The sequence below is a fragment of the Armigeres subalbatus genome, chromosome 3 (assembly GCF_024139115.2).
Source record: "Armigeres subalbatus isolate Guangzhou_Male chromosome 3, GZ_Asu_2, whole genome shotgun sequence".
In the NCBI taxonomy this organism is placed as follows: domain Eukaryota; kingdom Metazoa; phylum Arthropoda; class Insecta; order Diptera; family Culicidae; genus Armigeres; species Armigeres subalbatus.
The window spans coordinates 232,658,238-232,676,108 of record NC_085141.1 but is presented as its reverse complement, the minus strand read 5'-3'; the positions used below and the strand labels follow the sequence as shown (position 1 = coordinate 232,676,108).

Here is a 17,871-nt window from a genome sequence, read left to right as displayed (position 1 = left end):
CTGCTGCAATGCATTCTGATGAACGCAAATAAATGTGAATTGATGGAAATAACTGAATCCATCTCCCTAAACTGCAATTTTGACCTCTCTTATGTGCTTTTTTTGTTACTCTTATGTGTTTTCTTGTTTTATAATACACGAGAAAATCACCATCACCGCTAGGTGGATTATTCTGGTTTTTTTTAATGACATCTCGTACTAATATGTGATCAACCATCGGATGGTATATTTTAAACCAAATTTAATTTATCAAAGAATAATGAAATGCTAATTTTAACTTACCGCTGCGTGCCCTGCTGGATCGCGGACGGATCGTTCACGACGATCATCCGCCGGAGGCCCTTGTTGGCGTGTGTGATCGTCCCCTTGGCATCCTTCTGCACGATAATGCTAGCCCCGTCCGGTAGCTGCAAGTATGGCATCTGTATCAGGACAAACCGGCCACAACACGGAACACGGATGGGTTGGTTGGTGTGTGTTTGTGTGGAGGGGGGTAACGATGGTGGTGGGTGTTGTTGCAATTTGGATTGTTTTTTTTTTTTTGATTTGTGATTCGATGATGATGTGATTTTGTAGAATGACGTGGGGTTGTATTTTTGGGGGGGAATTGTTTTTGGCGCAAAAACAGGCATCGCACGACGCAACAACAGAACACAATATGAAAAAGAAAGAGAGAGAAAAGAAGCAAACATGTGATAAATCAGATTTGAGCTGGATGAGGCTACAAGTGAAAGATATAAAAAAAGATTTAATTGACTTTATGGTGTTCGGTGCTGTTTTATTTTATGTTTGTACGTGAGATAAATAAAACGCTAAATTCCAATCGGATCTTCACCAATTTTGTTGAACAGAGTAATATAACATGTATAATTAATGAGTATGAATAAAACGCTACGCATGGTGAAGATGTTTTTCGAATATGAATAACTTTATAGGCTAGGCACATGCCAATGCTAAAAGTGTGTTAAATAAAAATGTTACAAACATGATTTGAAATGTTTGCAGTTTGGCTTTTATATACAACTGCAATAGTGGTTCATTTTATTGAATGAGAATTTTCATGGTAATGAGTTTATTTTTCGAGTTTGAATGCTAGTAAACATATGAATGAAATATTTCAAAATAATATTTTTGTCATGTCTAGAAGACATTTTTGTGAATCTTCGATTACTGACATTCCGTTCCACCACTGAGACATTGTCACTTTACTGCTTAGAATTAATTATGCGTTTCCACTATAAATGACTGTGAGGTTCATAAGCCAATGTCTTAGAATGGAACCGAGAATATATTCTAATTGGATCGAAATTCGTTCACAGTATGATTTGCTTTGTAGCTGCGCATCTTACTGATGAGTTATCGTTAATACGAATTTACCATTATACATGTTTACAAATTACAAAATTTTGTAAAGCAAATCGAAACAATAAACCGCATCCGAATGACCGTCGATATGTTTGCTTCATAATTAGGGATGAAAGTGAAAGGATAATAAGTGGGGCGTAATCACCAAGGAAAGACCCAAACATACAAGGATTCATCACCGTGTCTGACAATGACCGAGTACACAAACACACATACATAGGACAATATGTGAGACCAGAAAACTGTTCAAAAGTTACTCTATTGAAATTAAAGCTAAATTATTTATAACGTACACAGAGAAAATATGAAACACAACACAGGAATGCAGCGAGTAGTTGGTATTGCTTTCACCGAGGACCGATCGATCGTTAGTGAGTTTGTATGGCTCACACGCTGAAGAAGGATGAAACACGACAGAGTGTCAAAATCAGCTGGTTTTTGTTTACACCATTATCGATGTTTGCTTTCGGCCGAGCCTTATCCCTGTGTGCTTTTCGTCTATGTGCGACACACTCACCGTGATAGAAGAGAACAGAGATCTCGGTCACTGGGCTATTGGCTGCATCACAGTAGGCTTGTGTGTTGTAGGATATTCTTCCTCGCGCCCGATCCCAGTCCAACCCAGAGACATACCACGCTAACAACGGCTGCCATCGAATGGAAAACGCAGCGCGCCGCTCTATGTGTCTCCGTTGGTGTGTATATGCGTAGCGTAGGTACTGGTGGAACACCAACATCCGCCACCCAACGCTCTGTGTAGTAGCGTAAAAAGGGAGTCCATCCACCATCATCAACATCAAAGGCATCTTGAAGCTACAACAACACCACCAACAGCAGCGCTAGCAAAAGCAACAGTCCCTCAAACATCACGACTACGAGTTTATTCACAACCTGCCGCTGCGCTGCTGGTAGCAGTGAGGGCTGCTTTCAATTCCACAACGAGAGGAATTGCATTATAATTTGGATATTGAAAACACTTTGAATAATAGTAAATTCGACCATGCCTACGTAGCAGCCGGCTTGCGATACAGCTTTAAGCTGCCGTACGAAGCACAATCACCACCGAAACAGAAAAAGGTGCAAAACGGTTTCGGTACGAAACATGTGTGTTTGCAGACCCATCTCTCACCGATTGCAAAATAGAAACTCAAGTGTGCTTCACTTGTTACGGGCATTCCTCAGTCGGCTCATGTGTTGGAAAAAGCACGTGCTTTTCCTACGGCGGCGGACCTTCTCCGTCATCTTCATCACCGGTGTTTGAGTGTCATTAGTGGAGATCTAATAGACAATGCTGGTGGGCTGTGAAGAGACTACACGGTTACCCAAACATCCAACGGATCAAGTCAACAACAGTTTTTTGAACCTGTTGTTTACAAACATTGCCTATTAGTCGTTGTAGAGTACCATAATGAAAGAAAACAAGCACAAGAAAGAATTGCGCAAGTGTTTATTACGTGTTGGTAATGCAACTTGCAATTGAATTACAATTTGTACTTTTTACTAGTAGTAAATTTACAATTTAGATATAAATAATAAACCAAAATAAAAAAATCGACTGTCATTTAGAATGATATCTGGCAGTGGCAGACAAAAGTTTAGGTCAATGTTTTCAAAAAAAATGATGTTAGAATTCGACCATTAGCACGTAATAAGGTATAGCAATAGGAGCAATAATAACTTATTCATAGAATTTCATCGAAGCCTGTCGTCGTCAGAAAAAAAAAATATCATGACGGTCGGGTCAGCAGTCTCCTTTTATCTGACAAGTATTAATTTCCATAATACGCTATCCCACCGACCAACGACGAACGACATAAAAAAAACCTCTCCCCTTCGAGGAGAACTAACTTATTTATTGCCGGGCTCAGGTTCAGAATGATGGATGCAATTTATCACTGGAAAGTTACTGGGCGCAATAGCAGCATAGCACAGTTTTCAACCGAGAAGAGTGGACTGAGTTGCAAACGAAAACAATATTGTTTTCTCTGTAAATTACGTTCGTTAGCTGAAAGAACTCGAATGTAAGCAAGAAAAATGTCACAATGGAGAAATCATTGAATTACTGGGAATTTGGTAGAAACGTTAATGAACCAAACAATGTACACTTTGTCTGAAAAGGCACTACCAGACACAATCGAAATGAACCATTTTCAAACGGCAGCAAAATTAACTATCCATAAAAAATCAATCCATCTTTGTATATTTAAAATATGACAGTGAAGGGAATAGTTTTGCAGAAATTACGAGGCATACTCATACTTTTTTGTGTCAAAAGTTCAGTGAAAAATAAATTGTTTGCAAAAAAAAAACATTTTTAAAAACTTGTCCTTCATGAAAAAAACGTTTGCATACAAAATTTTCCTACTTTTCTTTTTTTTTTATTTATGAAAATATTTATTTATATTTTTCATAAAATAATATATTTTTGTAATTATTTGCTGCAAAACTTAATTTACTGATTTCATCATGGACAATTTCCAAATTTTCCATGGAAAATTCCTAATGTTTTAATACAAGATTCCCTCTCAGACTGTGTCACATTCCGACAAAGGTTATATGTATTCGGTTCAAACAAAATTGGCGCTCAAATTTCCTGCCGGATCCAGCTACATATACGAAGCAGTACCTCGTTTCCCAGCAGGGCAGCGTCAGTCAGGCTTCTACCATTTTCCCCTACTCTATAATTCGGAGGCAGGGACCTATATCGTTCTGAGCACTGGCTTCGCTCGACTGAAGAGAAGACTGTGGAATGCATCGTCATTGCACGTTGATCCAACTGAACAAAAAACCAACCAACCCTCCTCGGTCAGGAAACTCATACTTCAGTGCAGGCTTCTATTTGTATGTCTACTTCGCCTGAATGTATGCGGCACAGCACGTTTCATCCGACAACCCATCATTAAATTGAATGTATAATATTATAAAATTCCCATGGCACAGAACAGAACACACAGTTTCCACACGTAGATGTTGGGTGTTCGCCGGCTGGCTGGCGATGTGTAATGTGCACTTCACACCGTATCGTGCCGCCGCAACGCACCAATCCCACCCCCTTGTGAGCTGACTTCACAAAAACCTCCAACATAAAGCGGCAGTGTGTGGATGAAGCAGAATGCATTTGTGAAATCGCTTTTTATCAAACTGTTCGCATCTAACAAACTCGTCTCCCGGTTGCTGAGCACATCTCCTCCCTGATCGCGCCCGCCAGTTCAGTGGGTGGTGGTGATGAGCATTTTCCAACGCAACAACCGAGCCTTTCCAACAAAAAGCACACCACTTTGCATGCTGTGGTGGTGGTCTCCCGCATCTATCACACTAACAACGCCAGGACGACGCAAAAGGTCCTCTTCTAGTGCTGGCGTTATTCACACGTGTGAGTTTGGGAGATGCCATTGCCGCCGCTGCTGCTGCTGCTCAAACCATAACACAACATTGGCAATTCCATTCAAACTTTCAAAGCGTCGTCGTTTGATGTTGATGGTGCTGGTTGCGCCAACACCACCGACCAACCCAGAGGGTGGTGTGGTACATAAACAGAAACATACTTTCCACTCTCACTCCCAAATTATTACGCCGCAGTCCCACACCCCCAATCAACGCTTGGTAAGCAGGGGGAGAGCGGCCGCTTTTTGTGAAGGTGAAGCACTGTTTTTGTTGTGATCAAAACATTGCCTGAAGTTTTGTCGAAGTGAAGGTGGTGGCGGCCTATCGAAGATAGGTTCAGACCGCTGTGGATGTGATTTTCCCCTTTCCGACGGACACCACAGCGCCTCAGCAACAATACACATGACTTGCATGCTTATACTTTTTGTTATGCCGCACCATAGGCGTGAAGATATTAGATATTCCGAATGGAATATGTAGTGTGCAGAACGTGATCGTTCACCGTTCAGCAACGCTGTGGTAGAGTATGGGTTTGCATGGCACAACGCTTCCTGAGGTATAGGAAAGGGTGAGAATGGTAGATGAGCTCGGCGATTATATCAAATGAGTATTCATTATAGAAGTTTTTTGGCGCCATGCTATAGAGCAGTGGTTTCCGAACGAGAAATACATTGCGTTTTTTTTTTTTTAGAAGAGAAGCGCGATGCTTCACATCGGTCAAAGCATTATGTTTTCTGGACAAACATTCTAAAATTTTTGTTAGAATCATTGTTTAAAAATAGCACGGTCATATCACTTATCAATGTGAACCCAGGTATAACGATGATAACTAATATTGCTTCCTGTGATTTTTGTATTCCTTCCATCTTTTTAAATGAGGTGGCCAGTGCCGCTATTGATCATTTGAATTTGGAATACTGGAATGTTAGTCATGAAGCTGACTGAGATTTGAGAAACCATGTCAGCCATCCAAAGTGCTTTGGTGAAGCATATCGGCCTTCTTTGTCACCTCACTTCTGATCATATGTACATTCGGCTCTCCACTGTCAGTTTTCGAATGAATATGGGTCAGTGAGTATTTATTTACATTTCATAAACTCATATATTTCTGTAAAACTCACAATTAAAATGCTCATATTGATCTAATTCCAACGTTTAATAAAATCAAGGATCATTATCAAATATATGCTTTGAAAAGTCATGCGACCTATGCCTATATTCGGGCCGAAGTGGCTTCGTGAAGGTGAATATTTCATGCTCTGTTCAACACAACAACATACTAATTTCGCTAAATTTCTCACTTTTTCTATAATCTCACTTTATGTATAGGAATTAAACTTGCAAAAATATGAATGCGTCCAACAGTGAATATAGAACGTGGCATTTAAAGTTATCGCTTAAGAATCCTTTCTATTTTTAATTGTGTTGATCACTAGAGTGCGCGTGGGGTAAGAGTACGTTTTCGATTTTTTGAAGTTATAAAAAAAGATAAACTAGCAGCACTGCATCAGTTTGACAAGTATTCTGACCAACTATTGTCATGTGTAATTGTAAACGATTTGAATAAACAACAAGAGAGATATGAAGTAAGATAATTTTTTGGTCATTTTGCTAAAAATAATTGTGTTTCCGCAACTAATATTCCATTATCATATATAATACGTTCAATCAGGTGAACATTATACCATTTCGATAACCTATTGTATAGTGGGGGCAGCAGGGACTTTGTCCAAGGGCTTGACAACCCCTCCCCATGGCCACTGCGAGTTAGACCGGGACCATCGTCCCTAACCCCTAATCCCAAGGCGTCAAGCGACCCGTGCCGAGGGGATGCATGGCCAGGGGGGTGAAATAATAAGCTAGGCCTTTAACGGAACCTGTGGGGTACCTGGGCACCCTCCACAGTAATTGTCCCTTACCGCCTTATGCTGGGCTCTGGCGGGGTGGACCTCTTTTCCCGAGCAACTCGTGGGACCAAAATGGAAAACCAAGTCAATTCTTCAATTAGTGGTAAAGTAGTGTAGGCGACAACCCCTTCGCAAGAGGTGGGTTGTTCAGGTCTCCGCCTAGGAGGCCAGAGGCAATAGTCGGCAGCTCAGTGCGCAGCGCCAGCGTGGGTCATTCAAACTTCCTCTCGGCTAGAAAAACGCCGGTAGGGGTTATTGACGGCCCATGGCTTTTGGAGGCGATGAACCGCAAACGCGATGGGCTTTCGGCCTTCGAGGTGGCGACGGAACAGCTGGACGCCATCATCGACTTTGCGTCATCGAAGCATAATATCAGTAAGGACCTCAAGAGGAGCTTGCAGAAACTTCGAAAGTCGAGGACGGTCGGGACGGCCAAGTGTAAACCCGTGAAATCGGTGGAGTCGAGGTCTACCCAGACTGAGGCCCAAGGATTCGCGGACTCGGGCAAGGTCGAATCGACCGAAGGCGTGCCAGCGAAGACGGTGGTGCCAAAGTCTACCCAGACTGAGGCTCAAGTATTTGCGGGTACGTCGGGGGTGACTGCTCCAACGGAGCAGACACAAAAACGGGGGAGACAGTCTCCAGGGGATGAGCTCCCTGGGGGCCGCCCCAAAACGCGGAGGGTTACTACCCCGAACAAGGGTAGTGGGGCTGGGAAGCTGAACCCCGGCCAGGTACCTCCAAAACCGGGGGAGGAAGGACCTGGAAAGGTCCGTCCACTCAGGAAAGACGGTGGCAAGGGGTTACGGCAGGCTGAAAGTTCTCAGCCGCACCAGACCAGGAAAATAGAGGGGGATGACGCCTCCTGGACCCTGGTCAAGAACAAGAGGAAACCGAAGACGTCAAGGGCCGAAAAGAAGGCCCAGGCGAATGAGGGTAGCAAGAAGTCTAGGGTAGGCGCCAATCGCTCCAGGGGCAATGCCCTAGTCATCACGGCGGACGAGGCTAAGTACTCGGACGTTTTGAAGGCGATGAGGAGTGACGTCAAGCTCGGTGAACTCGGCGCCGACGTACGTCGAATAAGACGTACCCGGATGGGCGAGATGATCCTCGAGCTGAAGCGGGGCGTCTCGCAAAAGGGCGCCGCCTACAAGAAGTTGGCGGAGGAAGTTCTAGGCGAGACGGTCAAGGTGAGGGCACTCACTACGGGGGTGAATCGAAGGGTTAAAGACCTGGACGAGATCACCGAAGTCGAAGAGCTCGTCACGGCACTGCGGCGACAGTATGAAGTGGAGACGCCCACCTTAGCCGTTCGGCTACGGAAAGGTCCGGCAGGGACGCAGGTAGCATTGGTTCGGCTATCTGCAGCGGACGCCTCCAAGGTAATCAAGTTAGGGAGCGTCAAGGTGGGATGGTCGGTGTATCCTGTGGGCATATACGAGCAACCCGAAGTTTGCTTCAAGTGCCTGGAACCGGGGCACAAGCAATGGGACTGCAAAGGCCCTGACAGAAGCAATCTCTGCCGACGCTGCGGATTGGAGGGACATAAGGCACAATGCTGCACGAACCCTCCCAATTGTTTGATTTGTTCCAGCAAAGCTGTGAACAGCAAGCACCCCATGGGGGGTTCAATGTGCCCGGCGTTTAAGCGTGCTGCAAAATCAAAGTGCAGGTAAAGCAGCTGGCTTGCTCGGCTTCGCCCGAGTGTTTGGTGTGCGCAGGTCAGAGCATTAGTGATTAATCATAGATTTAATCATGATTAATGAATAATGGGTGTTTTAATCATTATTCATTAATCATAATCATACAAAAAATATGATTTAATCATTAATCACTAATCTTTAATCATAGAATTTTACATTTAATCATTAATCACTAATCATATTCATAATTATTTTGAGTTTATTCATTAATCATCAATTTTAATCATTGCATACATCGCTTTTATTCATTAATATTTAATCATAATCATATAATTTTTATACCTTTTAATAACCCTATTTGGAATAAAGGTTACTTGCTTTTTTGCTTTTTGATCACTATGCAAATTATTCAATTTGATTATTCATAATCATTAATCATTAATCATACACATATTGTGCCAACATTTAATCATGATTGGTAATCGTCAATCACACTCCAAACGTTTTATTCATTAATCATAATCGTTAATCATTGTCAAAAATTAATTTAATCGTTAATCATAATCATTAATCATTGTCAAAAACGAATAAATCATTATTCATAATATTTAATCATAAAGTTGAATGATTTAATCATAACAAATTTAATCATTCACTGGAAGCTTTATTCATTAACGCTCTGGCGCAGGTTTAGAGGAAACGGCGGAACACGTGTTGTTCGTGTGCTCACGTTTTCGCGCAATGCGTGACCACATGCTTGCCACATGTGGTCTGGACACTACCCCGGACAACCTAGTTCGGAGGATGTGTAAAGATGAAGTTGGGTGGAACGCTGTTTTATCGGCTATCGCCCAAATCGTCTCGGAGCTACACAGAAGGTGGCGCGTGGACTCAAGGATGGCTAGTTCAGGCGCAAATAAGAGGTGGTCCAAGGGATCGGAGTCGGCTTCATGGGTCATACCGGTGGTCATGCTCTGTGGTCGAACTCGATCCTTTTATCGAACAAGTGGCCGCGCGAAGAACCACATGGTATCGTCGCTTTCGCGGCGTTGGTCAACCGGGCGGGTTCCGAGCCCGAGGACGGAAAGGGGTCCTAGTCAAGGCTGGGGCAGGCGTAGGCACCGCGTCGGCAAGACCCTCTGTGTGCTGGCGAATAGGCCCTATCGCAGAAAGGTCAATTTGGGGTGGACGCGGCATCATCATTCTTGATACCAGTCGTACAGAGGGAAGCAGGCGCGAAGTCGACCCTTCCCACCTTCCGAGGACATAGGGCGTGGTCAGGCCACCTGGAAAGCCGGCAACGCGCTGGCACGATACCATGGTGTTCTTCTAAAAAAGCGATTTACGATGTTTGGTGCTGCAAGGACACGCAGCTAACCTCGAGGGTGCGTTGAGCACTGGTCCCCCTTTGAAGCATTACTTTCTGGTTGTACCGAAGGGACTTTGGGCTTGGCGGCAATGGAAACGGTTTAGCGGGTCGGGGCTGTAGTCCTGCCTCCCTCGGTGATCCCTAACCCCGCACTTCCTGGTCAACCCAGGATGTCTGTTGAGCAGATTCCCCCTCCATTGCTTAGGAAGAAAAAAAAAAAGATAACCTGTTGTATAGAGTACTTTATGGCGTAGAACAACGGTTCTCAACCTGGGGTACATGTACCCCTGGGGGTACCTTTGCTGGTCTCTGGGGGTACCTGAGACAAAAATGCGTAATAGGCATCAATACATTAAGCACCCTTCTTTGCATAAACAAAGTGGGATTCATGTCCATGATGCGGTGAGCTACTTTGGATTTTTGGATTCAGTCTTAACTTAAAATAGTTACACATAATAAATACCGTCATGCGGGGCTTGTTTTGAAACATCGTCATTATCACGATTCGAGTATCTTGTTGATAGTTGGATGGCAAATTTCTGTTTCAAATTCAGTATTTTTTACGTTAATTTTTGTTTTAGAAAATCAAGAATACAAAGTCCCGCACAACAGTATTTTGACTAATTCATAATTTTTACTTCGTAATTGGCAAGAGCTAGTTCTCCTCATTGAAGTTTGAGACCAACCGAGCACTAATTTTGACATACTATTAAAGAGGAGTTCAACGCAAATTCTCTTAAAAATGTCCTGGAGTTTATAGAGACCATGCGCTAATTACGTAAGGGTTTGTCATTTTCATACACTTCATACTAAAAAAGTAGACCGCAGATGAGGTGTTAGAGAAAATTCTCTACGTTATTAGTGTACCGCGCAATAGATGCCCGGGGTAAAAAGTCTTTGATTGTGATCCATTTATATCCAAAAGAAGGCATGCTCTAACGTTTTTCGTCTCTTAAATTACCAACTTCAGCGGAGACTGAGATTGAGCTCAAGCACACTCGTATGACAAACAGGCATACTTACCACTCAACCACCAGAACACCGATATTTTCAAATCATTTGAAACTATTATCTCATAGCTTCAGTACCAGATTTTCAGATGCTACATTGGTTTGTGAATTAAAAATAATATGAACAATCGTAATACCTACATACTTGACTTCTCTGGCCATGAAAAATAATTAACCCAATCCGGGTCTCTTCTCGAACCCAGTCACATTCAGCATGATCTTCTTTCTTTGTAGCAATTTAAATTTCCGATGAGTTATGGTAGGTTTAAGATGCACGACGCAATATTATAATCTCAGTTTCTCAATTAAAAGCCCAATTAACTTAATTTTTAAAAGATCCATAAAATAATCAACACTTCTATCATATTTTAGTGTACAAAAATATGTCATAAATGGACACGTAGTAACATTCTTTTAAGTCCAAAAATTTCATACAGAATTCCAAAGAATCACTCAGAGTCCCATATTCTCAAAATATGGTCTAATACCAATAAAAATCCTAAATTTGACAATTTTCAAGAATTTTGAACGTTTAGATGTTCGATTGAAAACTAAGTGCGTACTCTTGCCCCACCCTACTCTACAGGTTTTCTACTTTGGGAAGATCCATAAAGTACGTCACGCAAAAAATGACGATTTTCAACCCCCCCTCCCCCTTCGTCACACTTTTTGTATCAAACCTCTCAAATTTTTGCATGAGTCGTCACGTTTCTCAGAACCCCCCCTCCCCCCTAGGAGCGTGACATACTTTGTGGATGACCACTTTTCTGTTCGATGAGACTAAAGCAAGCGTTTTTCAAGCCCAGGGTGAATCTGTTTTCGTTGTTTATCCTGTGCTCCTGAGATTGAGTGAGCATTACGAACCCTGGTGATGTATATTATTTTTAGACCAACATTTGAAAAGAATGATGAATTTTTTTCTCAAGCGATCATATATCCAAATTATCAATTGATAAAAACTAGCTAGAGAGTAGGAATCGGTCGATAATTGCATCTTGATTCGAAGTATTGGTAAATGCTTTTTTTTTTAACTTATTTTCCTACAGAACACCAAAACACAATGCCAAATATCCGATTGAGCTTCATTGTTGACATTAAATTGGTATTAGTTAGGTTTACATTTAAGGATCTGTCTCATTTGGAGAATTAAACTTAAAAGTGACAGTTCGAAAATTAAAAAATCACCCCGTTGTAAGAATGGCTGGTGCTACCCAGCAATTCCAATAGGACATCTATGGAAAAAGATTCGATATCTGTCAAAAGTAATCTTGCTCTGCGAGCAAGTTATTCAATAATTATTGAAATGTCATTTTTAAGTTTAATTTCAGTTTAATTATCGAATTGAGACAGATCCTAAATGATAAGATTTGAAAAGTTATCGCCAACTTTTCACACCTGAGAAGTTATCAAATGATAATTCCAATAATTATCGTATGTAGAGTTCGTACTTTTCGTTTTGGTGGGAGGAAAACAAGCGATTTTCGGGCCTAAGGAGAATTTTTTTTCTAAGTAGGGAGAGACGTCTTTCACTCGCTACTTTTTTCTCTAGAACAAACCTGAACGTTAAACGAGAACCGTGCCTACTTGATGAAATTCTTTTTTCGTTTTATCACTCTTACGCCTCACTAATTTTTCGCGAAAATTTTCAGTTTGCATTTATAAAAAAGGACCCAGGACACTAAAAAAATGGCACTGGGTTGCGCTCAATCTAGCCACACCACCACATCAACTGCTTATTGAGGATAGGTTATTTTTTTCATGAAAGCTACTCTTGTTTGCATTGGAGAAGGCACGAAAAGGATGAAAGAAGTGAGACAACGAGTTTATCAACTTTTCGCGGCACTGACAATGAGGGAGAAATAGTGATCTCTCATCAGACCTTTTTTCTTTCCCGCAAAATGATTTCTCGGCTAAAATCTACGTGATTGAGCATCTACTGCTCTTGAGAATGAGGAAGCATTACGATCCCTGATCGTATGAGAACGATTCAGCACAACCCTGGCTGATAGTGTACCGCTCCAACCCTGGTCCAAGAAAATTGAAAATCCATCAAGAAACGGCTGAGATATAAACGATCAAAGTCTTTCATATTTTCGTGACGTTTTTCGATTTTTTGCAATCGCGAAGTGTACCCTAATATAGAAAAAAACAGACGAACTTCTACGTCAAAATGAGAATCCCTTTCATTATTCAAATGGCGTTTCCACTCGAAAGTTATTTTATCGGAGGCCTATTGTCTCTTGATGGATTTCAGAATAATATGGTGACAAGGAAAAAAAATGTCATAGGGGTGACGGCTTAAACCTTGGCCCATTATGCTACGGTTGAGACAATTATCGTTATAAATCTTCATATATTTCATTTCCAACCAGAATTATTCCACTAGTTGCTTGCTTACATTTGGTTTTGATGCCAAACAGCGAAAAACGACGATAGATATCCGCAATATCTCATTTAATACAGCGAAAGTCTCGAGCGAAATGGACAAAATGTCGGCATCATTGCCCCTATCAGGTGGATGATTTTTCAGCCCACTTGGGACGAGTGATTGTTGATCTTGAACATACGAACATACACAATTTTTGAGATTTAATGCTTGTTGAAACCATGGCAGTGCGATACTCTCAAAGATTTTTTTTCCGAAACGTAAACAATGCTTTAGATGGGGATGATGCATAACGCACTACTGAAGAAAGCAAACGATTAAACAAAATGGCATGTGTGAGAATGCTTCTTGGCTTTTATCCAAAAGGCTTTTTTCAGACCTTCGAAGACGATCCAGAAACCATGAGGCCAATTTCAGCCACACGAGAGAAAGGGAGGAAGAAACATAAAATATATGACGCCTTTAAGATGATTACACAACAGAGCCACAAATCGGTTAACTTACAAACTACGTGCTTTTTCCAGTGTTTTGTCAAGAGCACGAGCTGAGAGTGCACATAGGGGTGAAACAATGGTCGATCATTTGCTTATATATGTTGTACAATCAATCCACTTAAATTTCATAACTGTACGAAAACTATTACGTCAGATTTGGACTTTCGGAAATGGGAGTAGAAAAACATGTGGTGAATTTAATATTCGCCATAGGATCAATTGTACAATCACCTTAAAACCTCACTGTCGCAAAAAGAGTGAGAATCAAACAAAAATGGGGCAGTATTCCCCTTGAGATCACTTGTTCCAAAAGCCGCTCTATTTTAAACAAACGACTTCTTCTAATTCCTTAGTGTTAAGTTTGTCCAACCAGCTTTCAACGCTCGCCAATGACGGCTTGTAAATGTATCAAATATAATCGTTCAATGAATCTCTTACTTTTTAGGCAAAGAAAATGCCTTTTTCAGGAACATGGACGATATTTTATGAAATTTGTGTAAAAAAAACTACGGCTTTCAGCCAATTGTAATATCATTTGATAAAATCGCCGCATAAATTTAACCAAATTCAAATTTTATCATTTGAAATGTTTTACAAAGCACGAATCGAGTAGGTTTTGCCACTAATTATGTAAGGGCTTATGGAGGAATGTATAGTCTGTTATTTTCTTACGCTTCATATCAATAACATAATTTGTATTGAAAAAACCTCACATGGGGGAGGAGGTGTTAAAAAACTCAGAAATATCCCTTACGTAATTCAATTAGTGCATCGCCCTTTACGAAGAGTTTACTCTGACAGTTTACTTACACATGTTCCAGTGAAACTTTTTTCGTATGAGAGAAAAAGACCACTGAACGATTTTGCAGAGATGATAGTAACTCATAAGGAAAATTTTTACCTTCCATTCCGTATGGTATTGTCAAATTTTTCATCAATTGTGCATGATCCTCCCAGTACTGAATGGACACAAAGCAGCTAATTGACTGACCAAAACCAAACTACTCAGGGGGTATATTCACAATTCACACTAGAATAGGTAAAAAAATAATCTTAAAAATGACAACTCAAGGTTGGACTTAAGTATGTATATATGTATCAGAGTTAAAGCGCATCCGTGAAAATCCCACCGTACCCAACGGACATAAATCAATATACCATCAATTATCGCCGCACAAAGGCAGGCAACCGAACAATTGTTTTAGGATGAACTCAGCAGAAGTAAAAGATAAATAAACAAGCAGCAAAAGATCGTTTTTTTGTTGGTTGCCTGAGTCCAGGTAGATTTCACCGCCAGCAGAGGAGGGCAATCGTGACAGGCAGCCATAGATTCGCCGGCTTTGAAAAGCCTCAATTATTCTCCGTGTGGTACTCTATCTTTATAAATGAACCTTCGGCTCGAATGTCTCGATTTATTGCCGGTTATAAAACATTTCACGGGGACGCGCGCGGTGTGCGTCATTGGCGGTTTAAACCTTTTGAAACGTTAACTTGCATTACTAAACCGCAACCTCAATTCATGGCACTGCCGCCGCTGCTGCCAGCCAATAATGACGGGAACAATGCGACATTCAAAACAAATCGCTTCGGTTGATCAACGTCTCAACGAGCGCGGCGCGGACCGCTGTTCGTCGTCGTCACGTCGAGCTGGTCCGCGGTCGTTTGGTAAGCAATTCCATGAATGCAAAATAGCAAACCGCTTGGCGGCGGTCGTTTCTCGTGCTCCAGCTCCGCGTTCGACGAGATGGTTTAGCAGCGATTGTGAAACATGTCGTGTTGTGAATTTGCATGTTGACTGGCCAGAAGTGCTCGGGGTCGCTACTTGACAAAGACAACCACGACCGTATACGTTGAAAGTTTGACAACAACACGCACGTCGTCGTCGTCGTCGTTGCATGGATCCTATTTCCTACCATCATCAATGCCATGAATCTACTCGTTGTGGTGTGACTCAGTGCCAGTGTTTTCAACGAAGACGGAGACACATAACCAGCGAGCGAGAAACATGATTTCCATCGAAGCATGGCTGTTGAGCGGCCGGTCGACGACGGCGGCTCACAACTCCAACAAACTTCTTGGTCTTTCGAAAGATGACGGTGGATTGGTAGGAGGGCACGAAACACGCAAACAACCCTAGGCACGGGGCGTGTGTATTGAGGGACAAAACCAGTTTTCGTTGGTGTGGTACCCGTCAGAGTCCGATGGCAAATGTTGAACCTCGACATTAACAGGGAAACGTGAAAATGGTATGTAAACTAGACTACGGTGGCCGGTGTTCGTCGTTGTTGCCGATGTCGAATGTAGGCATCACGTTTGAATATGGGAATGAATAAACATGGAAATTGTATATTTTGGTTGAGCTGCGGTTAGCGAATTTATACGAAATTCGTCGAATAGTTGGAAACACGCAATGCAAAAGAGAAAGCAAGAGCTGTGTTATTGGGCGCGATTGGACTTGGATATGTGTGTAGGGGACGACAGGCGGTAACCCGCACAGAGAGGGATACGCGACGGTATAAGTGGCGACAACTAAACAAACGTGAGATTTTCGATTTACGGGGCACACAAAATACACATATTGAAGGCTGATCTGTTTCTGTTACCAATCCGAGGCAGTTCGTGCTGTAGAACTAGTACAAGAAATTGCTCGCTCATACTGCCACCCCGATGTTGTATGTAGTACAAACATGCAGATCCGAATTGGTATGTGCGTTTCTTTTCTCACATAATCTGACCAGATGAAAGCATACATACCTACTGAACTGACAACGGAGAGTATTACTCTTACGGCTGCTATAGGGCGCCCTTGAGCTTGTATGTGGGTCAAGGTCGTTGATCAGTTTTTGTATATGTAGGTGAACGGAAAGTGAAAGAACACATTGTTCTATTTGATGAGCAGGGCGCCTAGGTTCATTCGGTTAAACGTTTTATTATTATCGTCGCATATCGCACACACGCGAGTTCCACCGTGATGTGATGTCGGTCAAGGTGGAGTTGTAAAAAACCCACATGAAAACCAAGTTATAAGTATGGGTAGTTAAATCGGTTTAATTCGTGCGAGATCAAAGTATTGCAACCAATGATTTTATCACATGGTGTGAAGATGTAGGCGTAGATCGTTTGTTTACATGAGACAAGCCTCCAGAAATAATAATTCTGTAAACCTTCTAGATAACAATCATTTGGTTATGCATAAGGGATTTCATTATTTTTCCATCAGATTAAGAACAATCGGCTTATTTTGAACTTATCTAACTGAATAAATTCAAATTAATGCTAACACTGTAAAAACGTATACTTCTTGGAAGCAACAATTTTTAGTACTTTCAGACAAAATTTCCCTTTTTACAAAAACTGAGCCGTGTGAAATGAGAACTGATCATCAATATATAACTTTTGTGTTGATTCGATAGTGGTTTGATCTGCCAGTGTGCCACAGCTCCTAAAACAACAATAGCTGATTTTATTGTCGCAACCGACATGTGCAACAAACTGCACGTGCTGCATTGAAGATTCGTTTTCCCACATACCAATTGAGAAAAAAAAACAACCAAACAATTGCATCGCGTATATCAACAAGCACGCATACAGTATTCGGTTGACCGCGTGTTCAAACTATTTACACCCCACCTGCCTGGCTGCCATCCTGTCATGATGATGAGATCGCATACAAGTGGAAGGGGCCGCTGGTGGTGTTCCTCTATCTACCACTTTTGCACATTCCGGTGCTGATAGTGGTACGTATATTGGTTGGAACATTTCACAGATACCGGGCCTATACTGTTGGTTGGGTTAACCGAACTACACAACAACACAACAGTTGATTGTAACAACCGGTAAAGGGGCGTTTGTTTGTGGACATTACAATAATACTATTTACAAAAATTCAATAATGAACAGGCGTGAGCGTGAAAGCAGTAAACATTTAAATTTCAATTACAGATAAATGGATATGTATTTCATCATAAAACAACCTGCAGATCGATTCAACTATTTATGAAACGCTGAAACGCCACAACGAATATCATTTTAATTCAAGTTAAACATTTGTTCATTACAGACATCTGATTTGTGCTTAGGATTTCGGTGATTTAACAGATGCGCAATGGAAAAAAAATTACAAAAAATCTGTAAAGCAACTACCGAATAGTTCTGATGTTGAGATTTTGTAAAATGAATGTGTAGAAAAAAAAATAGAAATAAGAAATTGGAAGTTAAGTACTACACACTATTATAAATAAACAACAAATACCTATTCAACTATGCAATTGAAAACTGAAAATTAGACATAGGAGATTGAAAACTTTATTGAA

General features: G+C 41.5%; 1 protein-coding gene across 10 annotated transcripts in view; it reads right to left on the bottom strand.

Annotated features, from left to right (window-relative positions):
- LOC134220844 (zinc finger protein 432) overlaps nt 1–17,871 on the bottom strand; it is a 111,709-nt gene that overhangs the window by 35,365 nt on the left and 58,473 nt on the right. For 9 of the 10 annotated variants that reach the window (XM_062699982.1, XM_062699981.1, XM_062699988.1 and 6 more), the window contains exon 3: nt 283–422. In XM_062699982.1, the coding sequence (XP_062555966.1) occupies nt 283–422 (140 nt within the window). The remainder of the gene's footprint in view (nt 1–282; nt 423–17,871) is intronic. The other variant, XM_062699987.1, reaches the window with a different exon arrangement.